General features: G+C 40.0%; 1 protein-coding gene across 4 annotated transcripts in view; it reads right to left on the bottom strand.

Moving 5' to 3' along the window:
* Nucleotides 1-396: 396 nt before the first annotated feature.
* Nucleotides 397-27,772, bottom strand: part of ZNF516 (zinc finger protein 516) — a 129,044-nt gene continuing 101,668 nt past the window's right edge. For all 4 annotated transcript variants that reach the window (XM_084619261.1, XM_084619260.1, XM_084619262.1 and 1 more), the window contains 4 exons: nt 15,516-16,997; nt 9,203-9,307; nt 8,237-8,304; nt 397-589 (listed from right to left, as the gene is read on the bottom strand). In XM_084619261.1, coding sequence (XP_084475387.1) covers nt 530-589; nt 8,237-8,304; nt 9,203-9,307; nt 15,516-16,997 — 1,715 coding nt within the window. In that variant the 3' untranslated portion in view covers nt 397-529. The remainder of the gene's footprint in view (nt 590-8,236; nt 8,305-9,202; nt 9,308-15,515; nt 16,998-27,772) is intronic.

The raw sequence follows: 27,772 nt of genomic DNA on the forward strand, positions 1-27,772 counted from the left end.
TCCGCATGACAAGCAGTAGCAGTTTCATTAATTAATACTTGTTCGGCCCCCAAATCCACTGCTGTTTTTCAAATGTATCAAATAGTCATTCTGAGCATCAGGGAGGTTTTTGTTACAGTACTTAAATTCTTCACGCTGTCCAAATCACATACAGTTTAATTATTCCAGTGTCTCAAACTTATCTTGATTAATATAGATGCCTTGCACTGCCACAATGCTTGCCAACTCCACTGTTTATTACAAAGGAAATAAGGAACCATGGGACTGATTAGTACGTCAATTTATATATATCTTGTGTAGCATCTTCATTTATTTTAAAATGATTAACAGTGCAGAGGCATCTCCATTCTAGCAGAGCACTGTTTTCACTCTAGCACAGTGACTCCAGAGATTTGATGGCTTATAGGGAAGTTTTCCAGCTGTTCTTCTATAGGGCTGTTGGGATCATCGTTTTGAGGTTGTTGGAATCGCCGATCAGGGTACTGGGTGTTGTCAAAGGGTACCCGGTGCACACACTGCACATGTGTTTTTAGGTTCCCTTTCTGAGAGGCACTGTATGGACAATATCTGCATTGGAATGGTCTCTCCCCTGCAAGAAAAAAGACAAAGAGAAAAGCTTATTCCTTCCTCTTGTTTTCTAAGTATAATCTTCCTATTAACACTACAGCTCTGCTCCTATTCAGAACCATCATGCATATTTGAGCTACATTTTTTAGCATTATGCACATTAATTTTGACCTAACACATCACAAAGAGTTATTTTTTAATAATCTCCAGTGAGAGCAGAGCATGTCAGATTCCTATAAACTGTTTGACATACTAGACCAGCAAATAATAGTGACTGAAGGAGCACTTAAGAAAAGGTTAAGAATGGCTGGGAGAGGAAGGACTCCAAATAGCAGAATTCTGCAGTAACAAAAAGGGATTTATAACTGAACAATTGTTTTGTTTTCTTTTTTAAAGGGGAATTTGAGGGCCACGGAAGGAGAGAGAAAAGACAGGCAAAACTTTAACACAGCTCTGTCCAAACGTGTGAGGGATTTTTACCAATTTTCATAAATAATTACCACGTTGGAAAAGCAGAAAGGGATATTCTAAAAAAATCAAGTGACCTGCAAGATAAAATTGGGAACAAATGGGAGCCTGCAGCTCCCAGGGTAAGCTTTAAAATGACATTCAGAAATCACTGTATGAACAATGCAGTTTACAATCCTGATGACTAAAGCAACCTGGCAAGATTAATCTTACATAAATACATTAACCTAAAGCTAAAGTCCTGATGAAGTAAAACAGACCATTTTATATTAGCACGACATAACATACGACACCCATGGAAAATCCCAGCAAGTTTCAAGCTGTGCCTATGGCAGCCTTGGAAATAGCTAAAGAAAACCCAGCTCTGGTTGACATAATGTATTAAGTGTATCTCTTTTGTTAATAGATTTAGAAAATTCCTAATTAAAGCTGGCCCGAGATTCATGACATTTACCAGTCAAAGTTTGGGGTAAGTCAGAAAGATTTGCAACAAAATTAAAGAAAAAAAAAAGCCGCTGTACAGGCTGCAGTATATTTGAAATGTAGGAAATAGTAACTGAACGAGAGATGTGATAAAACTTCCTTAGTTGGATGCTGAATTTCCTGCAGTAAACTAAGAAAGATGTTTTACATTTTTGCACGGCTACATCATGCCTAAGAGACAGAGCCACAATTCCAAGAGAAAGCACTATCATTAAAACATCTCGCACTGAACCAGCTAGAGATACACTGGGGAACATGGGAGAGGATTCTTTGTGCTGGGGGGAAGGGGGACACATCTTGCCCCAGTTTCTCTGGGTAAGAACTGTAAAAAGGACCCTGGCCTGAGGATGCAATCAGGGGTAATTCTGTAGCACAGCTAAACCAATCAGTACTTGGGAAGGAAGGTTTGCCCTAAAGGTCCAGCTGTAATCCACCCACAGACAGAGTGCCACCAGGAGCACAGTAACATGAAAGGGGTTGTCATCTGCCCACAAGATATAAAAGTACAGAGGGGGACCAAGGGCTGTGGTGGTGGGTGGGAGAGGCTGACAATTCCCTTCCAAACAGGCCAAGTTAGCAGAATTCTCCTAATTACAGCTTTAAAGACGACGACCATTCCTAAGGGCCAAATTTTCCTACACTGAGGGGAAATCTCAGCCTTCAGCAAACGTGAATGTAAAGTGGGAGCGTGCAATTTCCATCTTAAGAGAAATAGCAAAAAAAGTACATGAGCGGAGATCACACAAAATGTTATTTCTTCACGGTGAGGAAGGAGACTTCAAACTTTTGCAGGCAAATGCAGTCACTAGATTGGGGAGAGGGGGGCACTGTCATACCCTATAAGCACTACAGTGTTTAGGGCACCTCAGTGCTTTTCAATCAGCTTCAGAGAACCATCTGACTTTGTGCCCGCAAAAATATTCAAACACAAATGCCTGCTCACCTGCATTTGCACATGCAAATTCGGTAGATGGCAGTCCATTAATTGATTCATCTGCTAAAAACTGGGAACGGTAAAATTATGCAAATATGTTTTTGCAAGCAGAAAATTAAAAGCTGCTGCTAAAAATTTGGCCCTTAAAGTGTGCACTGCCCCAGCTGGTATGTGATACGCGTGGCATTTTTTTACATACGGGGATGGGACTATTTCTTCCAAAGGAGGAACTCTGCCATTTAAAATGGTGGGTTCTTCTCTCACGAGTGGAAAAATAACTCCTTTTAAGAAAAGGAGAAGGCTGCCTTAGATAGACAAAACAAAGCTACCAAATCAAAACTGGTTTGCACACCTAATCTCCCTTGTGAGGATTTCACATGTTCTGCTACAAGATGATGGCACCTTGCAGGCTTTTGTACTTATATTTGGAAAAGTCAGTGTTAAATTACTGAAAAATATTGCAATACAGTGACAACTATCAGTTTGGAAAAGGTTGCCTCTTCCAGTTTGCAGATAAGTGGGAAAAAGTTGGGACAAGAGCCGCATTCACAGAAGTCATCTGTGATGTTTGTGAACTAAAGGACATATGCTATATGCATAATACTCATATTCAAGTGCAGCAACCTACATGATTCCTGGATTGTTTGCATTATAATCCACATCCATGAATGAGACAAATTAGGTTGCCATTTATTTGTTCATTATCTATTATTTTGATTAATGGAATTCTTGTTCCCAACATAGCTATTTAAAAATAACATTTGCAATAACGTGAAATGAACTATTAATCATGATCTTAAAAAAACTCAGTAAGGAACTTGAACATGACATTTCATATGTGAGCAAAATGTTATAAACAGGATTTTTAGTTGCCATTTTTAAAATCTGAAAGGTATAAAATAAAGAAGTCAATAGTATTAATAATATTTTTGATATGAACAATTTTTGTCCTAAGTGCTCTAGGCTAGGTAAGGTAGTATAGCAAGAAAGATAAAAACACACTAAAGAAAAAAGCAACCTCCCTCCCCCCCAAAAAATAACCCCCAAATTCTAACAACATAATGCTGCATTTCCCCCTTGGTCCTAACAATCCATTCATCCCCCGGAAGTTTGATGATTTATGGAGGACGGATATTGAACATTACAGGATACATTTTAAACAGCTATGCTGAAGATAATGAGGGTCCATGGTTATGCCTTCTTACTGAGGTTGCATGGCCTTCCATTGTAAGACCAATTTTTAAAATGCATTTTAAATGAAAGTGATTTCAAGAGCTGTGCTAGCTGTTGACACTGCTGTCGTTTGCAAAATGTGATAGCCAGGGGGTTCTAGCACCATAGGAGTAGCAGGACAGAGAGATTTCCAATGACAAATATTTTTCTGGTCAGCAGCTTTTAAAAACTGTTTTTTACTTGTTTGTTTCAGTTGCACAAATCAGCATACTTGAGCAGAGGACTTAATGCGTATGCTTAAAATACTGTAAAGATGCTTTAATTTACATGTATCATCCCAATTAGATGAGGAGTCATGATCTTGTCATCCATCTTGCAAATCACACCTCCTGAGAGCAACTACTCAGCCTTTACAATTTTCTAGAGTATTTTGTTTAAACAAAATATTTGAGCATATTACTAAGGATGGGCTGTGAACCCTACAGGGTAGACAATCATGTTGTTTTTTAAAATGAAACTGGAAGGGTTAAATGAACAGTAGCTGTGCCAGAAATTGCTATCAATACTGATGCCATTTTTAAGGCAAACTGGAAGTTCCAGTGCCATAGAATTCATTGAGACTTTGGCCTTTGAGTACAATCCCACAGGATCCAGTTTACCATTGCTCAACCTTTAAGAAACTCATTGCCTTTAAAGTCATGGTGGTACACAAGTCTGTCTATTCAGAGTGTCACAGTGATTGTTGCAAGAGGGAACTGGTTTCATTTTGCACCCCTCATGTGATTGCTGTGTGCTCCCAGAATTCATGCTTATTGAATCATGTCTTTGGAATGCTGTTTAGTGTATTCCAAATGTGATACATATTCATTGTAGAATATGCAATCTTAATTATGGATATATTCAGATATTTAGCATTTATAAAAATATTCAGAATATTCAACGTTTAACATGGCAGCATTTCAAGCAGATCTGCATGAGTTTGCACTGCCTGTATTGACTCAGGTTATGTAGTGTGTATTCTTTGTCCTTCGTAAAGGATTAGGAACTATATGAGAGTACTTAGAAAATTTATTTGGTGAAAATGTCAATTTGTTTTTAGACGGGGTCATGCAAAAGCAGAGAGAAAGCAGGAAAGAATATTATGACTCAGGCACCCACCTAATTATTTTTTATATTTCATTTGGTTATATTTCTTCATTCATGGTGAGACAAGAAACCCTTATAAAGTTATAGGCAAGGGCCAAAATTGTCAAACTTGGGTGCCTATAGTCTTTATAAAGGAACCTAAGTAAGCAGCCTAATTTTCAGAGGTGGTCAGCAGCTGCAGCTCCCAATAAACTGGTTGCTCACCACCTTAAATTAGGTGCCCAAATATGGATTCAGGCGCCTAATTTTAGACAACCAATTTTAGACTCATTGTGATAGTGCTGGCTTTAAATTATTCTACAAGAAAGTCCCAAAATAATAGTAACACTACTGTAAACTGCTACATTTGGGACTGCAGAATCTGCTCGCTCTCTCTTATAAGGGAAGTTATTCAAAAGTTTCATTATTTGAATACAGAAAGGTCAGGGGAACTGTGGTATACAGTCTTACATCAAAATTAATTTTTTTCACTTTAAATAAGTGCTCAAGGGAAGATTTCTTACCTGTAAAGAGGCAACATTTTATGAAATGGATTCTCTTAATGTGAAAAACCTTTATTCTAAAGCTATTGCAAGTGATGGCTACTGGTTTTTGCAGGGAGCAAGTGTATGGCACTGCTGAAAGTTGAATTGACTCTACACAGTGAACTAAGAATAGCTCCATCTCCAATTAAAAAAAAAAACAGTGGAGTGACAATATTTTAATTAGAAAATAATTGTGTTGCCAGAGTGCTGGAAGCATTGTTCTCAATACATTCTATGCTTCTAAAAGCTCCCAGAGTTCCATGTTGAAAATAAATTATACTCTCTAATACCTTGGGGATTTACAGGTGAAATTTGGGGGAAGCGCAGGAATAAAGTCATTGTTTATTCTGAGGCCACAGACAATAGACGACTGAAAGTTTTCATTTAAGTTGACAATGACACTGACAAACTGAAACAAAGGCTGAAATTATTGTGGCAAAAAAGAGGAAGAGAACTATTTGTGGCGGATGGTGAACATACTGGAATCTCTGTGGAAGAGAGGCTGAATGGCAACAGACTGAGAAATTGGTGCAGCTCACCACTGCCCAATCCTGCGGAAGCTGTTGGATGCGGTACAACATTTCTCTAATCTGCTACAACCAACCAAGGCAGACCAAGACTGCCGAAGACTACAATAGCAAACTAAGTTTGCTATGGAAGAAGTTAATCAATAAACTCAGTCACAGCATGAGTTTGCAAAGACAAGTAAGCTGTTACCACAGCTGTTACTCCCAGAAATGACCTTTTTACAATTTGTCTGTGTTTTAAAATAGACTTCCAATTGCAATCTTATTTTTTCTTTCAAAAAACATTGCCTTCAAAATCTTTGATCTCAGCTATGCCTGGGACAAGTCAAAAAAGGTAAAGAGACGAAAGAGATCCAACAGCACACGTATTTTAAATATGCTTAGGCTTGCTAAATTTATGTTAATAAATTTATGAGAGCTCACCGAAGACTCCCATTGAGCCACACAGTGTTTCACCGTCTGTCAAATACTTTTATCAAGGAGTCATGCCTTTCTACCAATTTAATGGATCATCGACGTTAGCAGAACACTTTTGGACTGAATTCATCTGCAATCTCAATATGTAATTCTCTAATTATGGCATACCCTTGCTGTTATACGTTCTCTTCCCGATGCCCCTCTCACCAAAAATAAGCATCTTCTTTTTGGAACAGGAGTTGCATTTCAGTTTTAAAATTTGAATCGATTCAATTCAAAGCCCTACAATGTATGAATCTTATTACAATCGCTGAGATTTTTTTTTAATCACTAAGGCATACGTTCATTAAATTACTAAAATAGGATTTGTGAGGGGAAGATACTTTACAGTCATGAGGATAAAAATAAAGTCAATGTCATACATGGATTCATGTTTGTGTTTCTAGTGATGGGTCTCATTGTATTTGATAAAACCCCTTCATAGAAATGTTAAACAAAGTTGCTTCTTATTTTTCTGAAGTTTCTCATATGAATTTATTTTTGATAAAAGGTGGCATGTTGACAACCCTGGAGAGGGAAGTCCTGCGTTGATCCACAGAATAGGAACAGCATGGGTAGCAGCAATTCAGCCCACCTCACAATAACATGGAGAGACCTCTTCTAAAGGGGACAGGGTGGTTCAGTCTCTATGACCCATTCGATCCTTGGTGCCTCTGCTGAGATTACCAACAAAGATACCAATTTGGATCAACTGTGGTGATTGTTGAAGTGATATGAACATCTTCCCACTGAAAAATGGGCTAAGAACAGCATACCTATTTCACACAGGGTAATGAGTGGTCATCAGATAACAGCAGCTTTTAGTCGCTACTGACCTGGGGTTGGTTTAGCACTAAAAGACAGGTTTTTTTAGAGAGATGGCCTTGGCCATCCCAATGGACTGATGGTGGCACAACACACTGCTGTGATGGTGAGTGTGCTTCTAGACTAACCTCTAGCCTTTTTACCCCATAGGCCAACACAATGGAGAAGATTATTAAGAGTCCTCATGAAGAGAGCACTGTATGAACTGCATGAAGCTGTGGTTTCTGATATGACTTCTTGTGGGGATGGTTTTGGATCATGGACTCTAATGACAGTTTGGATTAGGTCCTTACATTTAATAAAGGTCTACATTCAGAGCTGGTATGGAATTGCATCTATTTACCCCCAAAGCTAAATTTGGCCCACACTGTTTTCAGGGGCTTGGTGGGAAGGGAAGGACTAGAATATTGTGGCAATAAAAAAGAAAAACTGAAAATAGGGAGGAAAAGGGTAAAAAAACATCATTCAAGATAGAAACTTGAGTGAGAACTGTTTATGAGAAGATGAAGCCCACAGCCCACTTGCTAAGGCTGAAGAAGGGAGTGGATAGATGAAGTGGTGTTGTTTTATTTTAATACATAAAAAGCCCAATTCAGAGAACTGAAAAGTGTTTGTCAAGACAGGAAACAATGTACATTAGAAACAGGAAAGCACACCACCACACAGAGTCCACAGAAACTGAAAGGTAAGAGCCTTTCAAAGATATCAGCTACAGGATATCACGATAGGAATACTCTTCAGAAAAACACAGACCAAGTGTTATTTGTGTTGTTGCAGTGGATAATTTTTTAGGTGGGTAAAAGCAAATCTCTCTCTCTAGCGATTCTTAAATTATGATCTTACATTTATATACCATTTTGTGCATTATACAATTACCCTTCCCACCCACCCCCAGTACACCGTTAACATCTTTGCTTATGCATTAACTATCTGACCCACAATTAACTGTCTTCTATATGTAACAGTCTTTGGTAAAATGCTAAAAAAGTGTAGGATCTAAAAATCAAAGCAACGCTGTTATTATTTACACATTTGTTATAAAACAGTCAGTGCTTTACTGATGAGTATCACTGTGCAACTTTTCCCCAGCTAACACATTAAAAACCAAACACCCAATTAATTGTAAAACATACTTGTTTTGGGGCATCTGAGGAGGTGGTGTGAACTTCAGTACCTCGGAGTCCATTAGACTCAAATACCACTGTGGGAACAAGGGGGCTTGTTAACAGATGAACATTCAAGCTTCGTTAGTGTGTGTACATTAGTTGAGACCATTACAGATTAACCACATTCAAAAAAAGACACCAGCTACTAGCCTGTGGCCGGAAAATACCAATTTACCGTAACACTTACTGTAAGAGAGTGTGCTAATGGCAGCCTAGGGGCACTGCCCTTTTTAATTCAGACTTCGGTGCTGAAGAAAGCAATCACTGACAACATTAATTATCAGTGTATGTGTAGAGGGACCCTCTTCTTGCATTACTTACCATTTGGCCTCTGTCATTTTGCATCAGACTGGCTTATGTATGCATCATTCACACTTTTCAAAGAAAACCCGCTAGTCTCACTGTCTCATGTAATGCTTATGAGGTATCTTGACACTGGTAGCTTTAGCTGGCTACGTTCTCAACAGTAGATCATTCTAAGGTAGAAATGGCTGACAGGGATTTTAGAGTTTATAACTGACCAGTCTGAGGAGGATCTGTTTTCATACAAAACTGTTCCAGTCAATAGCAATGATGAAAGAAAACAAAGCCTTATGTTCTGCTGAAAGGGGCTACTCTGATTTCAATTTGTGCTGGTGGCAACAGAATTCATTTGCATATTCATTTCTGAGTATCCTACTCTCTAATTAAAATAAAGCATTTGGAAACAGGCTTATCTCAAATGCATTGCAATTTTTTGGAGTGGAGGGAGGGAAGTCAGGTATGGAACACATAGAGAACAAGAGCAATACCAATCAATATCAAAACCTAGGGTATTGCATATTGGAAAGTATTTAAATTATTTAGGTTAGTATAGGAGATAAAACTAAATTCAACATTCTGTTAGTTGGGTTAAAAAATAAAACAAAACAAAAAACTGGTGAGAAAAGATACCTGTGTGGGACCTCATATGAGTCCGGAAGTGACTGTGCTGGTTAAAGCATTTTCCACATTCTATGCAGACATAGTCTCCTTGGCGTGTTTGTGTCCTAAGCATCCCTGTGGTAGAGAGGAGGGAGAAGAAAGGGAGGGGGAGCGGAAAGTTGAGAAGAAAACATTATGCCAGAAGAAAACATCATTAGTATGTCTAATGTGTCATTATGTGAGGCTACCTTCAGGCCCTGGATGACAACTGTCAGCCTTCATCTAGGCACTGGCTGACAGGCCAGGCACACACAGGACTGCAAGAATGCATAAATTACATTGAATTAAAAAATGCTCCCCATGATGTGCCCGCACCAGGACTGGCATGTCAGGTGTGCGCTTTTCAGAGCAGCTGGATCCACTTTTCAACCATCACCCAGCTTTGTCAAGCAGTACATCAGGCAAATCAAAGTGACTCCAGCGTGGCGGAGACAAGTCACATGGATAATAGGAAGTGAGCAGAACCAGAGCCCGAATGTCCCCCCCGGGCTGCAATACCTTGGAGACAAATACAGAGTGAGTGGAGCCATCACAAACTGATCAAACCTTTAGCCCCTGCTTACCTGCCTGCCGGTGCTGCTTTGACCTCAGACCTCTGAGGCTCAGACAAAAGACATCTGTGAATGAAAGTGTCATTCTGGACATTTTGAGCTAGTAGCAACACAGCAGCCTTCTACCAGCCCTTGGTAAACATGTTTTCTAGGCCATTAGCATTTGTGGAAAACTACTCAAACCTCTCCTTTTTTTCCAAAGGTCAGTTTACAGTATCTGACTTAAAGGGCTGGTCTTTGTCTTTTTGCTGCTGATCAAAAAAGACACATTTGACTTTTATTGGGCATTTCTTTAAAATGTTTGAACATCTTTTTTATTTTGGTAAGAAGCCCTCCTAAAAAGGAAAGAATTGATGTTTTAATTTACCATTGGAATGCCTTGGCTTTTAAAGCAAATTCGCAGAGGAGTTTCAGTGACGGTTCAGCTCTTTTTTTTTTTTTTAATTGACCAATGCACAGAAAAAAGTAAAAATTCTAACAAAAAAGTGACAATTGTTTTAAAAAGCTAAATTACACTTTTAAATCAATTGCAGCAAGAAACTAGGTTATGTCCAAAACGTATACAGTTGGTGTGATGCCCACAAAACAAAGGGCAAAGAAGATTAGGGACCAGGCTTTCATTCACTCTTTTGCCACGTAAATGATAAATAATAATAATTGACTTCAATAAAATTAGTTCAAAAGACCTGCTGTACAAGTATTTCCTCTCTGTTCATTACAGCACCCCCGAATATGTTCCTAGAGAGAGAATACAGAACCACACTGCTTTAGCAAAGCCTAATCCTGTTCACTATTACTCACGTGAAACTCCCAGAGAATCAGTGGAAGTTCTGTGTGAGTAAAGATGAGCAGCATTAAGTTTTACGATTAGGATTAGGCAAAACTCCCACTGATTCCCTGGGAGTTTCAAAGTGAACAGGACTTTCCCCATGATCTATAAAAGATTAAAACAGATTTTCTAGCAGCAGTCTAGCAGATTTTCTGGTTTCTAGCTAACAGACTATAAAAACCCTATTAGAATCTGTCCCCAACAAGACAGAAGTAATTATGGCTGCAATCCGGAGACCGAAGCTACATGCAGTGTTTTAAGGAACCCTGATATGTTTTCCCATGAAATCAGTGCTGTTATCTCTAAACCATTCATTTTGAGACTAAGTCAAAATACATCTCATATAGAGGAAGGACAATCACGTGGTTAAGGCACTGGACTGGGACTCAGAAGACTTGGTTCAATTCCCAGTTTGGCCACTAACTTCTTATGTGGCTTTCAGGGAGACGTTTAATTTCTCAGTGCCCCAATTCTCCACCAGTAAAAAGGAGATAACTATATGTCTTTTCTCCCATCCTTTGCGTCTCTCCTCTAGTCAAACTGTAAGCTCTCTGGGGCAGGAATTGGCTCTTACGATGCCTAAGACAACAGGCCCCTGATCTTGTTGGTGTCTCTAAGTGTTATTGTACAATAACCAACAACAACTACTGTCACAGCAAGAAAGAACAATTTAGGTTTATTTTCTCATCAATCAACAGACGCCACTCATGTTAAAGTCAATGGGAGTCACTCATTAGGGTCCGATACAGATGATCCTAATGGTCCCGTCCAGCCTTTCAGCCCATTATCCTGGCCCCTTCAGAAACTAAGGCCTGATCCAAAAGCTTCTGAAAACAATGGAAAGACTCATGCTGATGTCAATGGGCTTTAATTCAGGACCTGAAGTTCTTTTGGCTAACCATTCTGGGCCCAATCTTAGGAGTCATGACTGAGTAAAAAGTCCCATTTCAATCAACCTCTTGAGGAAATTGGGAATTTTGCTGGAGTAAGGACTGCAAGGTCAGATCTTCTATATTGTGCACTCACCGTAGCTAGTGACAACATTTATTTTGGGTTCAATATTTCTAGCCACATCTTTGCCCCATATCTCTGCCTTAAAGTTTTATCCAACCTCAGCACCAGAACTGCTAGGTTTTTTGTTTTGTTTTTAAACATGTCTAGCTGTATACAAATAATATTTAGCGAACCAGCAGTGGAAACCAGCCCAGAAAATTTTACATTTTAGTAAGAGGGAAAACACATCAGTTCATGTCAGAATGAAGATCATATGTGAAAACATTTTAAATGATGGTTAACTGCTGGATGTTAAGAGTCTAGAGATTTGCCTATTGAACATGACACTTCTAGAAGAGAGGGTCCATTGCAGTATTTTTTTCTTACACAGTGTGAACTCTGCCAGCTAGCTTACTGTACATGAATATGTAACCAAAGAATTCATTTAGCATCTCCCTCTATCTCTTCCGGTTTGCTTTCTGGCTATTATTTAAAAAAAAAAAAGATAGAAGAACCGGATTGCTTCCACATATTTTTGTCATTGTTTTATTTCTTTAAGAGAGACATCATAAGCTTTTGGTATTTTAAGGCTTTGTCTTGATGGACACCATTGTCACAACATACTGCCTCTGTGAGATCATCTCTCAGGATAAACTATACTTGAATAAGAGGGGGGCAGATGACCACAGGTGTTTGGAAATTAAGTGATGCAAATGAAAGTGACCATTTTCATGGGAGCTCCTGTGAAACCAGCACTCAGAGTTGGTCTCACGGGAATCCCAGGGGAAAGGGTGCACCTGCTGCTGTAATATGTCCTCCCTAGTACCATGACAGTTGTAAATAACCCTATGAATAAAAAAGAAAAATCACCTCTACCAAACTTAAATTTAAAAAAAAACCCTCTTCTCCTTAAGCAGTAATCAAACTATCTAGTCCTTGATGTAAAAGCCCTGATGTCTAATACTAGTACCACAGGAGTACTTTCAACTCTTTTCTCCAAAGAATCGAAGAAATGCCAGACTACTAGCAGAATACCGAACTGTGCACCAGTCTCATGCGAGCAGATACAGCCAATTTAAAATATAAAAGCAAAGGCTACAAACAAAACACCAAAATGCCTGAAATGGAAAATTCTATTGTGATCAAGGCTGATCTACTGCATGAGGTATTGTACTAAATATCCAGAATTGAGAGGCTTAGGAACAACCTACGTGATTGGCAGAACATCCCTGAATTCTTCATAATGGCAACACAATCTCTCTGGCCAAATTGAAGCCTTGTTTGTTGTAATGCATAATAAAGACTCACTGGGATAATTCTGTCCTCGGTTGAGACTGACTGCATGTAATTGAGGGAAGAGTTCTTCTAACAGGTGGGAACCTGTCCCTTTCATGTGCAGCAGTTTTACCTTTAGTCCTCTGAAAAATATACAGCGCCATGCCAATACATTGGTAGTGGCACCAGTGACCTGCAAATTCTATATGGAATGAGCTCAAGAAAGCTATTCAAAGGCTACATACAAGAAAACCAGGCCACAAAATTCTAAAACTTGGCCATTACAAACAGTTTTAGGTTAAGGAAGAGATTTCAAAGGCACAAATGGGAGCTAGGCAACCAACACTCACTGAAAGTCAAAGTGCACCTAACTTCCATGTGTGCCTTTGAAAATCTCCCCTTAAAGCAGTATTTACACAGTAAAGTCCTACTTCAAAAAAAGTAGATCAGCAAGTAAATATTTCCTATAGAACTCCTCCTCTGCCCCAATATTTTTTGTGCATCTTCTGGTTTCTCCAGCCGTTGATGTCAGGTTCATGGCGCTCCTCCTGTTCCTCTCCATCCTGGCGAGCATAATTGAAAGGGAGCCCATTGTGTCAATCAGATCTATTCCAGGCAGGCTTACATGACGTGATGTTAAATAGTGTCACCAGGAGGTAAGGTACCCAAAGTTGCTAACATTGGCAGAGCTGAATTGGCATTAGTAGCGGTGGAAATTTTTTAGAAAATGTCCCTATGAGCGGAGAGGGACAAATGAAAAACAGTTGGTAGTTAACCAACAAAGTGAGCACATATGACAGAAGAACAAGCTACTGTGACAATGTGTTCCTTGAAACGGAGAATGTCCCTGTTCCCCACCTGCTTTACAAGAACAGGTGCTTTGTGCCAGCTTTTGTAAACCTTTTTACACTCTGGGGCCAACTGAAGGAAACATCAAACAGTCAGGAAGAACACCACCACCCAGCTCTTATCTAGCACTTTTCATACATAGATCTCAAAGCGTTTTATGAAGAGAGATAGTACTATTAATCATCAATTGATTAAGCAAAACAGACAACAGGCTGGTCAAGATGTGCATGTCTAGGACCATTTCTTGAGCACACTCATGTTGCCAGCCTGCCTCTCAAAAAACCTCCCAACAAGCCCATAACCCAGCAGTATGGATCTTCTTTCTCTACCCACACCATGACAGCTAAAACCATCATGTACACACCTTCCAGGCATTCCACCAAAACTGTCTGTATGCTATCCTCTTCCCTAGCTACAACTGTCCCTGGTTTTTCATTTTTAAAATCTAGCAATTCTAACTTGACGAAACAGAAAGCATTACACTACTTCCTCCCCTAACAGATGATGTCCCCAGCTCCTTTCAGCTCCATGAGTGAAAATCTTGAGCTCCTATAGTAAAGATCTGACTAAAGGGGTTCTGTCTGAGTTAAATTCATTTTAGAAAGATTCATGTTGCACTGATCCTACTGAAAGAAAAGTGAAAAAAAAAATCTTAAAATTTATAAAAAGGTTTGTTCCCAGGGCTTTTTCCCCCCCCTAAGAGTAAATCTTCAGTTTCCACAGACACAACCAAAATCTGGCAGGAAATCAGAGAGACACAGTGGTGATTAGTTTCAAAACCAAAAAGGTGGTTTTTTGGAGGGGAGGGGAAGGGTAGAGACAGATGGAAGGAAATTCACGGTACTTTTTTGAATGCTGCTTGTATAACTACCTTAAAACAAATTAGCCTCTGAACTTTAAATTGGCTATTTATACATACGCTTTTCCTGTCAAAGTAAACTGACAGATACTGTAAAATTAGACACATATAAACAGCCCAAGATAGTCACTTGGAAAATATTACTGTCTTCTTTTCAAAGATATGTACAATAAAGATCTTAGGATTCTTTGTTTAGAAAGATGTGTAAGTATGTCTGTCTGTTCCTGGAAAAACTGTGTAGAGGAAACTGAACAAGATAGCCAAAATAGCATCAGGAGTTAAGCCCTAGAGCATGTTTATTTTGCCCAAAGTGAAAAAGTTATGATGTGTGCCAGAACCAGCGGACAACTAGGATCTTAGTGTGACAGAACATCTGTGTAACTCTAGCCTACTTGAAGCAGTGGGACAAAGGACTAGTAACACTCTACGAGTAAACAAATACGTTTGACCTGTGACAGAAACGTCACACAGTGTGTGGGAGGAGAATCTACCATACTACTGTACATGAGGAAATCTACTCCAACCCACTCAACACTGATAAAACCACCGTTACTCAGATTAGCAGCAATTATGTCTGCATGTACACTACGAGCTAGGGATGTGTGATTCCCAACTTGTGTGCACATTCTCGTGATAGCTCTCACCGAGCTAGCACAAGTATAAACAGTCGTGCAGCTGCCATCACATGGGCAGTGGCAGCACCATGCTAGCTGCTCCAGTACAAAACTGCCTGAACCCCGGGGCATGTCATCAGGCCCACTGCCACTGCTACAGCAGCTACACGACTATTTTTGGCAAGCTTGCTCAGATGCGAGCTACCATCACAACCCTAAGCTCATAGTGTAGACGTCACCTACAGGACAAGCAGAAGGACAAAATGGGAAACCAATATCACGAACCAAAACAAAAAGCATTTAGAAGCCTTACCTGCATGATCCAGCACAGGGCTATTGGCACCCCAGGTTTGGTACAATGAAGCAAGGTCCCTTGGAATGTAGGTCTTAAAAAAAATGTCCAAACGTTTCTCGTGCCCCTCTGATGCTGGTTCTTGTTTGATGGGGTGTAAAGCTGGAGAAGCTCCTGCTGTGCTAGGCTGAGGCTGCATTAGTGGACTTGCTCTTGCTCCTGTTGTGCAGTTTGCCAGTGTCCTCATCTCATTCCCAGCCTTGGTGTGAGATTCCCATTGAGGCACTGACAGATCTTCATGTTTATTGTACTGCTCAGTTTTACACAAAGGGTGATACTGAGGCGGCGGGTTGAATTTGGCTTTTATGGGGTCAGATGCACAATGCTTACTTGAAGGGGGAAAACCAGCACTTCCCTGGGGAATCATATACTTCTCCACCTGTTTACTGTTGGCAGGCTGTGAGGTGAGCCTTGATACGACTGTCTGAGTGGGTGTTAGGCTTCTGCTAAAGCTTCCCGCTTGCATCAGTTTAGCATTTACTTCATATTTAGCTTTAAGCTGAGGCTGTTGTACTGCTATGCTATGTTGCTCCTGGGTATGGTTTGATTTGGGCTGCCTGTACCCATCAAGACCTGATGACCGTGGACCGCAGTGGCCAAATGAATGGCTGTCCTTAGACTGATGTATACTACCAGGCTTTATAGTCATCCCAACAGGGGAAGAATTGCTTTTGGATCCTGGCAACGCACTTGGTACTTGAGTGCGTGTAAACCTGGCAACAGGCAAAGGTGGGCATTCTTTACCACCAAGGGAAGGAGGAGGACCAGTGCGTCCACTTCTTGCCAGAAAAACCAAGTTGTTTTTTATACTCTTGAATCCATTTTGTTGAATCCATGGTGGAGCCATCGAGTTACAGCTGACTTTGTGCCAAATTCTTTTGTGCATCCACAGGACTTCAGGGTAATAGGTCTTATGATTGCAGTAAGGACATGGGTGGACAATCAAATCAGCCTGCGAAGATGAGGTAAAGCCCTTATTGCATGAATCAGCCCTCGTTGATTTTTCACTTAAGTCTAGTGGAACCATTTCTTGTGTCTCTCTACCTTTTTCGAGAACAGGGTGCTCCTTGTGCAAGTCTGAGAAATTTTCTTTAGGGTGACTAGCCTGCTTTTCCAATGAGTTTTTCAAGTCTACTGCTGCATCTAAAGGTGTCTGGCCCACTCCTGAAGCAAAATCAGCAGCGCTCCTGGAGCAAGGAAGCTCTTGGCTGGGTTGAAAAGCTGGCAACTTTAAGTCTGAAGAATTTCTCTGAGCTTCATACTTTGGAAAAGGCCGTTTGATATTATTTTCCAGGGTAGATACCAAAGTTGATAGCTCTGGTTTAGATTCATTGGCATCTTTTTCTCTGGCATTGTCACTTCCAAATTTAGGAAGCTCTTCTACCCGAGATGTTACCATTGGTGCCCCCTCTTCAGAAAAACTGCAGTGGTATGGCTTTTTACCTGAACAGGACAATCAAAAAACAAAATTACCAACTTATATCAAAACCAAGAAATCAAATTCAAGATTAAAATAAGATACACAGACAGAGAGAGAGAGAAGGGGAAAAGAGCAAACTTTAGGAAGTTACTCTGTTATTAGTGTCCTATAAACTAAATGTATTATAAAACCAAGAAAATCATTGTAATAAGACACAATAGCTCAATTTACCTTGAAAGCATCACTCTGAAGTTTGGATAAACTATCTAATGATGCATGTTCATGACATTTTAAAGGAGGAACAATTTGATAATCCAAACTTGTTAAAATTCAGAGAGTGAGAGAAAGATAAACAAATATGCAGCCATTTAATGCTTAACAAAAATAAAGATAATGGAGCCAGATAAGACCAAACTAGTTAAAGATCTGTCACTGTTTCCATTACAAGCCTCTATTTTCAAAGGGTTTATAACTCAGCCATAAAAATTGGCTCCACACTGAAACCTGGCATATAAAGGTCTCATATAAGTACTGCAGCACATATGGCATATACCATAAATCCTTCTCTTAACAAAGACCTTTGCAATACTCAGGTATAATAAGATGAGGTAAAGACAGTCTAAACACTGAATTTCCTGGTTTTGTTAGTTTAAAAGCAAATGCAACTTTATTTTAACAGTTTTATGTTTGTGTTCCATTTTAGGTATGCTTGTGACTGCTTAATTTGCTGATCGGTATGAATGCCTAACTAAAACAGAATTTTCTGTTTTCTCTTTTCTTTTTTCTGTCCTTCCTCCCAGTCTCAGACATGCAATGAAAGTAATATTTCATCTAAGATATAGTTCAGAAATGGAACGTAAGTTGGTAGATTTTATAGAAGTTCAGGGAAAAAACAGTTCAATTTAGATTATTTAGAATGTTCCTAAACTCCAATAGTTCTCAAGATGCTTATCTTTAAGAGCTACTGATAAAGTCTTTGAATCCCTCCAAATCAGTTCACAATCAATTCCACAGAGGTTTTCATCACAGCAATAATGCTTACTTCACTGAATCCATTTAACATGTAACGGAATTGAGTCATCTGACAAACTTTCAGTTTCAATTAACATGGAGTTAATGAGCCACTGTTAGGCAAGTGTAAGGGGACCATGTTCCATCTAAAATGTCAACAATCCAAAGTGATCACCATAACTGGGGGAGTAGTGAAGATGGGGAATGAATGAGCTGTTCTATAGTTGCATATCCTCTCACATCAACTCATAAAAGCCAATGTTTCAGAAAATCAAGCACTGTTGTTTAATATAACACTGGTGCCATAGGCATTATTCTAAACCTGCACAATGTAACAAGTATGTTTTAGGCTGAAGTTTCACTGCAAATAGAGTCTGTTTAGCCTCAGCTTTAATTCAGGCAAAAAGTCTTAAGCTTTTGTTAATTCAGTGTAATTAGGTTAAAAATAACCCATAGATCTGCAGTCTTATAAAGGTTCAATGCTCACTCTGTTAAGATCATTTTTCTTTCAAATTCTCAAAGGGATAAAGCATGAAAAATACTTGTTTTTCCTGTGTTACAGGGAGGAAGGCCTTCTGAAAGCACATGAACAACACACCCAGCTAAGTGTATAATTTGAAACAAAGACACTGTTGCAGGAACGAAAGTTAACACTGCACATCTGTGTTATTTTCAAACCACATCTGTCAAATATCTATGCACTTAAACTAGATCTTAGGCTTCCAAATGGTGAGGTCCTTTGACCAACATGCTAAATAATAAATTAAAGTAAATAATAAAACATTCAATTGTAGCGATAATCAATAGAGACTGCACTAACCGAATGGCTAGGTTGAGCACAAAATACAGTAAGACAGACAGACTGTGGAACTGGTGCTCAATGGGACTGTGGTGTTGGGAAACACTGGCTGCCCTGAATCTGAAATGGATTAGGATGCTAAATGGACACATGGGATAGAAGCCCATTACTACTGTGAAGGTCTGTGCTAGTCTGATACTTCTTGTACTTGATCTCACTTTGGCACAACTTGTACACCTGGTCATGCCAGCAAAGGATATTGAGTTGAACTAGCATTGCAGTAGTGATAGGCTCAATTTAGGATTGGTCTTGGGAAAGCACAAGGCTGCCTGAGAACAAGGGGAAAAGGTAGCTCTTCCAAACCACCTAACAACAAATGGTACAGACACAGGGATGGGAGCTCTGGAGTAGGCTGTTGATCTTTCTATCCACACTCGTACAGCTTAGCTACCAGGGAAAGAGGACTGTGTGGGTGAGAAATGCAGCGCAGAATGAAGAAATACATTATATCATTTACACACTGATAGCTCAGTGGTTTGAGCATTGACCTGCTAAACCCAGGGTTGTGAGTTCAATCCTTGAGGGGGCCATCTGGGATCTGGGGCAAAAATTAGGGATTGGTCCTGTTTTGAGCAGGGGGTTGGACTAGATGATCTCCTGAGGTCCCTTCCAACCCTGAGATTCTATGATTCTATAATGCACAGTTGTTAAGTCAGCACTTCGGGTGGGAAGTGTTCTTTGGCATACAATATGGTACACCAGGAGGTAAAGAGAAGACTCCAAGGGGCAGATCCTCAGCAGCTGTAAAGGGTCATAGCTCCACAGAAGTCAGTTGCTCCCATTTACACCACTGAAGAGCTTCTCCTAAACATTCCAATTATTCATATTTTCACTGAAAGAATCCCACTAACTCACAATATGTCTCTAAAATCTTGCAAACTAGGTCAGCTCAGCTGGACCCACAGTTCAGTGCTCACCAGCCTTTAAATTCAGCCCATTCAGAAGAAGGCACTTTGCTTGACATGAAAATTTCAGTACTCCAGGAAGCCACTCTTGCCATCAATCACTGGCAATCAGAGCAGGCCTGCTTATTCGGCATTGTCATGGGAGAGGCGATCAGGAAAGTGCACAGGTGAGGAGCAAAAAGACCACAAAAGGAGATACAGAAAAAGAAAGGGGGGGGGGTGTTTATAAGAGAGAGAACCAGAAAGGAGAAGTCTGATTATTTTTTAAGCCTGAAAATAAAGTATAACTATGAAAAATCCAGGACAAAGCTTATTTTTAGGACCCGAGTAACTGGCATATCATGTCACGTGGCTCATCTGATCCAGAACCCTTTCTCTGGCATTGACCGGTAAAAGCAGCTTAAGAAGAAGATGCAAAAACAAAACAAACAAAAAAAAACCCCCATAATGGACAATTACAGAATACTCTACCCATTGGTGAAATTTCTTCTTGATCCCAGACAGCTAGTGGTTGGTCTGTGCCTGGAAGCAGGAGGGTTCATATCACTCATCCATTTTAATCCTAACTAATAAAACTGTGAATGTTATTATTCATATAACTGTCTAAATCTTTTTAAAATGCTGCTAAGCTCTTGGCCTCAATAATATGTTGTGGCAATGAGTTCCAGAGGTTTATTATGCACAGGTAAAACAAGGAATGCCAGCCCACACTGTTTTATGACGTATGATCCTTTGCAAGATGATTACAAAGCATAGTATGTAACTAGTCTTCGTAGCTTCTTTTTGGATACAATTTAACTGAGATTCCACACTGCATAAGGGATGTTCTCAATATGCAGAATGGATGGATACTTTAGGCAAAATACCAGGAGCAATTATAACAGGTTGTCTCAGGAGCATTTCCATAAGCCATAAGCAAAAAACTATGCCATACATAGACAATGTTTTGCCACTATTCACATGTAGGTCCAAATGATACTTTGGGTCAGTGCGAAGCAAAACACAGCTGTGACATTGTTCTAATCCCCAGACTACTTCTCACTAGCTCTTCGGCTACTAATATTCAGATTAAACTGCAACCCTGCAAACACACGTAACCAATCAGAAGTGAGTCATGGCCTATTGTTCCTCTGTACATAGGTATATAGAAGACAGTATTTGATCTACTAACAGCTGTAAAACAAAAATTTAATATTTTTGCCTGCTCCCCAGCTCCCCACCCCAACTGAAACAGGGTACTAACTAGCTCCTTAAATCACTGGTATAAAATATTGCTCTAGTCAGTGCAATGCAGGCATAACTGTCACAAGAAATTTTTGAGATTTTATTACGGCCTGGTCAAAGCCAGAAGCCATGAATGGGATGCCTTTTGGATGATCCTGAGGGACTATAATTCACATTTGCCATAGAAACATTTCTTGGCATAGCAGTCCTTCATTTTCTTTTCTCCCTCCACCCACCTCTTTCTCATTTTTATCTTAAGTCGTTGTTTCTTAGTCAAACTTAAACTCTCTCATCTGCTGTACCTAAAAGGAATTTTTGCTCTCCAAAGCATCACACCAGTGCTACAGTTTTGTCTGCCATTGTTAGCTGGCCAGCAACCGGAGTGGAAGGATTCTGTGTGGAGCAGCTGGTAGGTGGCTGCCGATATTATCTCACGCCCCCGGCTTAGGCTCAATTTTAAATATTGATGACATCATAGACCACAGGAGAGTAAACCAGGAATGCATGAAACACTTAACTTTATGGGAATCCAAGGTTAGGCAGTATAAGAACACTCTGGGATTAGACTGGTTCTCCAGGAATACATCATTTATAATTGCCACTGCCTGTGCTCCATTATGCATCCTACACAAGCAGATGGAGAAAACACACACACACACACACCACTTATTCCCGCCCCAGCTCTGCTCCCCACCAAACCAAACTTCAGAATGGGGTGCACATCTGTTTTAACTCCCAGGGCTTCTTGTAATTTGTGGAAAAGCCTCCAAAACCAAGCTAAAAATCTGAAGATAATGGAATCATGATCAATATGAAGCACGTGTTTATAAAGAACTGAACTAATAAGATAAATGTGACTGCTTCTTCGGACAGCATTTCAAAATTTGGGAATGAAGGAAAAGAAGTAAATGTAATGTATTTAGATTTTAGTAAAGCATCCGATTCAGAGTTTCACTTGGATATGAACACCATCACATAATTTGAAATTTGGCTGAAGACAAATGATAATGATAAAAGGCCAAGTATCTAGTTTTGAGAAGGTATCTAGATGTGATACTGTAGAAAGCTGTATGAGGTTCTATTTCATTCAATATTTTCATTAATGATCCAGAAGTGACACTAAACAACATGTTAAATTAAATTTTCAGGTTACATCAATTTTTTCATAGATTCTTAGATTCCAAGGCCAGAAGGGACCACTGTGATCATCTAGTCTGACAGGCCATAGAACTTCCCCATATTAATTCCTAGAGCAGATCTTTTAGAAAAACATCCAATATTGGGTTTAAAAACTGTCAGTGATGGAGAATCCACCACAACTCTCAGTAAATTGTTTTCAAATTTGGAGGAGTTGCAAAAAAAAAAAAACCAATGAAAACAGGGAAATAATGCAATGTACTGAGAGAGAATAAAAACTTGGGCTGAAATTAATAAAATGAGATTCATCTCAGAAAAAATGCAAGCTAAGACATGCGAGAGAAAATTACCCAAAAACCAGATGACCAGTGGAAGGGACAAATCTGGAAAGCAGTGATGCTGAAAAAGACAGATGTAATAGTGGACCTCAAATTAGACACGAGTTTGCAATACACATTTCTTCAGCCTAGCCTTTACAAATAACAGCATCTGATAACAACCACAAAAAATATTTTCCCCCTAGGGAGAAGGGGCTGCATGAGACACATTAGTAATGTTGCTTAACACATCACCCCAACGTTTAGATAACATGGTGATGGGTACATTATAATCCCCTAAATAGAATATAATAGAATGGGATATGGCAGCAAAAAAGTGAATACAATTTTGGGCTGCAGACACAGAAGCATCACATCTTGGGACAGGATGACACAATTATCCTTTTCTACATCACTCTAGTTACTGTACATGGAATATCGTACACAGTACTGGACAGCAATCTACTAGGAAAATACTGACAATCCGGAGGGAGTTCAGAAGAAAGATTAAAAGAGTTAAGTACATATAGCTTGGCTAACTGATGGCTAAAAGGGAATAAACTAACAATCTAGACAGGCAGATAGACTGGATCGCCTGCTAGGCCTTTCCCATCTCTCTGCAAAACAAGTCAAAAACCTTAAAAGGCTAATATCCACAGACCGGAATTGCATTGGAGATAGATGCTAAAACAGGTATAGACTAATTCTGATCTTTCCATGAATATTTACCCAACACGTCATCATACTTGCTTTCTTATAGAGCATAAGACAATCTGCCATTTGGGTCCCATGATCCTGCTTAGCAGTAGGTTTGTCCTGCACATGTAGACCAGGCTGTCATCAGGGATGTGTTTTCTTACAGTAAATGTGTTCCCTGTTGCAGAGGGCGCTGTTCCACCTGCAGAGTATCTGCCTTCTCTTCCTGTTTGTACCATCTCTAACCTCTCCTCTAGTTTCCTCTCTCTCAGAGCTTAAATGCAACAGTCAGTAGTGAGTGAGCGCAAGCAGAAGAGGCAGCTCATCTGTACCTCAGTTGTCTTTCTAGCAATGATATCAGACCACTGCTCTCTCTGGCATACTTGTAGACGAGGCGGGAGACACTATTGCACTGTGTAGAATGCAAAATGTGGCTTTTCCTATCTCCTATCTCTGTCATCTCCTAGGGCCGGAGATGACAGAGGAAAAAGAGAAGGAGACATCATGGTAGTGAGGGGAAAAAAGCTACAGCGGTGTAAAAAGATATGTCTGTTGAGGCCTACTCAATATCTACTTGAACTTAAACACAATGGCCTCTCATTTCCAAAACAAAATGTAGGACAGTTTGCAAGGGAAAGTGGTAACTTCAAACAGTGACATAAGTTTTCTCCTCAGAATTATTACTTTTTTTTTTTAACTCTAAGAAGCAAAATACTTCAAGAACACCATGTGTGTGCACGTGTGTTTAATCTGCATAAATAACCCCTATTCCTTGTTGATGAGATGCTGCTAAAACTTCAAAATTATTTATAAACTCTTTTAAATGTGCTTCCAGAACTGCTCCTCACTTTTTCAGATTCTCTAATCAACTGCTAGACCAACTGTTGAACTTGAACTACACCATTGCTGCCAACAGTAAATGGTGTAGCTTACTGAAGTTGTGTGATTTCAAAGTAAAATTTTTGGACCCAAATATTTTATCAAATGGTGGCCAAAGTGTAGTCAGACAGACATCTATTACCGGTAGAGCCCTGCAAGGATGCCAAATTTATATCCACTATATATGTGTGGATATCCACACATATAAAGTGGATATCTGAGGAGCTGCAGGGCTCTACCGGGGAACGGCAGCAGCAAAAGCAGCCGCACATCTGGCCACCACTCGCAAGAGCCAGCATCCCGCATGGGCAGTTCCTTCAGCGTAGCTATATCGCCCCCAGCCCCGCCCACTGGGGCAAGCACCAGCCTTAGTGTTTTGCACGCTCCCGGACTAGTGCGAGCAGGGACAGCTGGCCGCTGAGGTGAAGGCTAGAACCAAACCTGAAAAGGAAGCTGTGGCAGGGGGCTAGACGGCTCCTTTAGGCTGTGGAGAGTAGAAGACTGAAGGAGATTCTGAGACTTCAGGGACCAAAAGACCCCAGCCAGCTAACGCCGGGAGCGGCCTGCCAAAAGCAGGATAGAACCAGAGTGAGGCTGGAAGGCTTGAATCCTCTCCTGGGAAAACGGGAGAAGCCCCAGGATTGACTGAGACGTCAGGGGGGAAAGACTCCAGGTGGGAAGGCTGGGGAGGGGCCCAGGAGAGAAAAAGACTCTTTTCAAGGTGAAGGGAAGAAGCCCCATGACTAAACATTGTTATGAATAATATATAAATGAATAAATAAATAAATTAGACCACAAGGGAAATGTTTTAAGGACTCTGGACTGGTGGAGTTTATTTACAGAGCCCCGAAGAGGGGAAACTGAGGTAGGGTACTGGCACCACAGTGCCGCTCCTAGCCACGTGGGAGGCAGTTGACCCTTTACAGGGGCAAAGTTTGGACTTGTCCTTATATAAGGATGCAGACTTACAAGGACTAAACTGGAGTCCTCACACACTGCTGGAATGACTGTACTAGGAGTTAATAGGGTAGTATTAAGCTATACAAGGGACCGGATTAACCAACCCCCCAACAACTCCCACTTCCTTTTTGTACTAATTTTGAAAGTGACACTTAATGGCTAACTTTTTGGTTGACACTTAATGGCTAACTTCTTTGGTTGTTAAGTCTTTATACTGCATAAACTGACCACAGTTCTTGAGAGTCAGGCCTTTACTGATACACAGTTTGGTCAGTCTGATTCAGCAGACTTGACTCACTAATGCACTAATTTTAACAGAGTGACGGAAGTGTAAACTGGAACAACACTCTGAGGAATCAGAGCTCAGGAATCGAAGAAGAACAAGTTCCAACTGTTCCACTCAGCCACGTATTCCCTGATTATCTAGTTGTAAAGTACAACTTTCTATTTTACACCACACTGGCTTTTCCTTATTACATTTCATTGATATACCTCTAGCTGGGGCTACTGGTTGGGGATGTTGCCTCTGTGTTTTACTACAGTAGTTGACAATTTGAAGAGTGTCTTTCTTTTTTTTGTTACAGCCAAAGATTAGTTAAAATACAAGTGTGTTTTTATTTGTAGCAAATGTGGAGACATGGGAAATGGGTACATTTCTTTTATATTTCTTAGTATAAACATGTTAGGATAATATTATTTTTGAGCATATTCCTGCAAACTTGCTGCCTTTTAATTCTTGTTTTACTGATTTTTTATGGTCTCCAGTGGTACCCTGGACTGTTTACTCATTAAATTTCCTAAACTGACTTCTCGTTTACTTTTTAATCTCATGATTAGCAACTTCAGTGCAAGAAGACATGAAAATTACTGGCCACTTTAACCTGAATACTTCTTGTAAAGGGCATGGACAAAGAAAATCCATGCTTCTGCAGGTACAGAGAAAAAAGAAATACATGTTTTGTAACGACATTTCTTGGTTCGGGGGGGAATAGTTATCTGCACAATACAATTTGAAGTCTTTTTGGAATCTTTCAGTGACACAATTTAGCTTCCTTATTTCCACCCTTCCCATCTCAAAGTAGGCTGCACTATCGCACTTGCCATGAGGATTAAATGAATGATGCTTGGAGCTCTGAATTCCACATTTATTAGGACCATGTTATTTTCAGTTGTGTTTCTTGAACATTTTTTTCCATAATTTCCCCCCACTCTCTGAAGGATAATGCAAAATTTATTCCAAAGGGGCATTTGTTTTATTTTATAATTTTATACTCTGCAACTTCCAGCTTCACCCACAAACTGCACTTTTTATTCTTGCTGTCAAACACTTTAAATATTGCATTACCCAAGTTCTGTGGTAACCATAGCCGAGTACATGAATGGCTAAACGTCCCATTGTATTGTTCACTTCACTTTCTCAACAGAACTGTGAAACATTCCACAAGATGAATGAGAAAATGCCAACGGAATTCACAACTCATAACGTTCTTGATTCTGAATTTGACTTATCTCTCCAGCATTGTCTGGGAGGACACCTGCTGCTTGTGAAAACAAAACCTACTGAGCCCTTACAATCTGGTGAGCAGAAAACACGAATAGGCAACCAGCAGACTAATTCAATAAAGTTTGTTCAATTCTAGGCTGCACATGGAACTATTTTTTTTCAGAGATGCTAGGTTATGAGGCTTGCATCTTGGTAAAATCTGAAAGGCCTCAGAACTGATTGGAAAACATTGGTAACAAATATTTAATTCAAACTTGCCATTCTAGGGTAAAATGAGATCAGTTATATTACATCATACAAAAGAACCCTTTCCACAAGGTATTCCCTAGCTCAGTAACACCACAGATTACTTTGCATAGACATAACGCTTTAGTTACGTCACACTTAACGGGTCACCTTTGTAAAAGGGTCCTGAAACAGGCATCCAATTTTGTGGCACAATTAACTGTCGACGTAAATGGTATCAGGTTGGTTGGCTTTTCAGGCATAATAAGATTGTTTGCACTTTGCAATTAATTGTGGGTGCAAAACTCAGCAGGCTGAAGAGAGGATGATGCCAAGGAACAAAGAAATGGATATGGTGTTGACTGTGTGTGTTGATGGATATTTGTATATACATTTCCTTATGGAATATTTTGCTTAGCGATCTAGGGGACTGACCCTCCAGGCTTCCAAAGAAAACTCCATGGGCTTTCAGGAGAAACCCGTACAGTAAGCTCTACTCTCCCCCTACAAAATAACTTCCTTATTACCCTCACCTTCAAAGACCCATCCAAAGGGCCTCATCCAGACTATCAACCTTTGTGCTGAGGCCCCAGAGCAGTGATTCTCAACCTACAGCCCTATCAGCACACAGCTGTGGTCCATGTGACACCCTCACGGCCATAAAGGTAGTATTGGATGCAGCCCAAAATGGTAAATAAGTTGAGAACCATTGCCTCAGAACCTCCCATTTTCAAGGTAGCGTGCTCTGGGGTTCTATGTCCTAGAAATTGCTGGCACTGTGTCCAGCAGAGAGGCTGGGTAGAGTTTTAGGTTCATGAGTTATAGCTGAGTGTGTTACTCAGGATGAATAGAGAAGTAGCCACAGCTGGCTACACTACCACCATAGAGTGCAGGGATCTCTATGTTTTTATTTTTCTGGAGTATCTGTGTCCATGCCTTTAATTACGTTTTAAAACATGATGCTAGAAAATCCATGTAGCTGGGGAAATGGATGGCTCAGAGAACTGGTAATGAGATACCAGCCCTTTCATCTCTGTCACTAGTCTAGGGTAGGTGATGAATTAGAATCATCATGTGGCAG

The sequence above is a fragment of the Lepidochelys olivacea genome (genome assembly GCF_965140295.1).
Source record: "Lepidochelys olivacea isolate rLepOli2 genome assembly, chromosome: 2".
Taxonomy (NCBI): domain Eukaryota; kingdom Metazoa; phylum Chordata; order Testudines; family Cheloniidae; genus Lepidochelys; species Lepidochelys olivacea.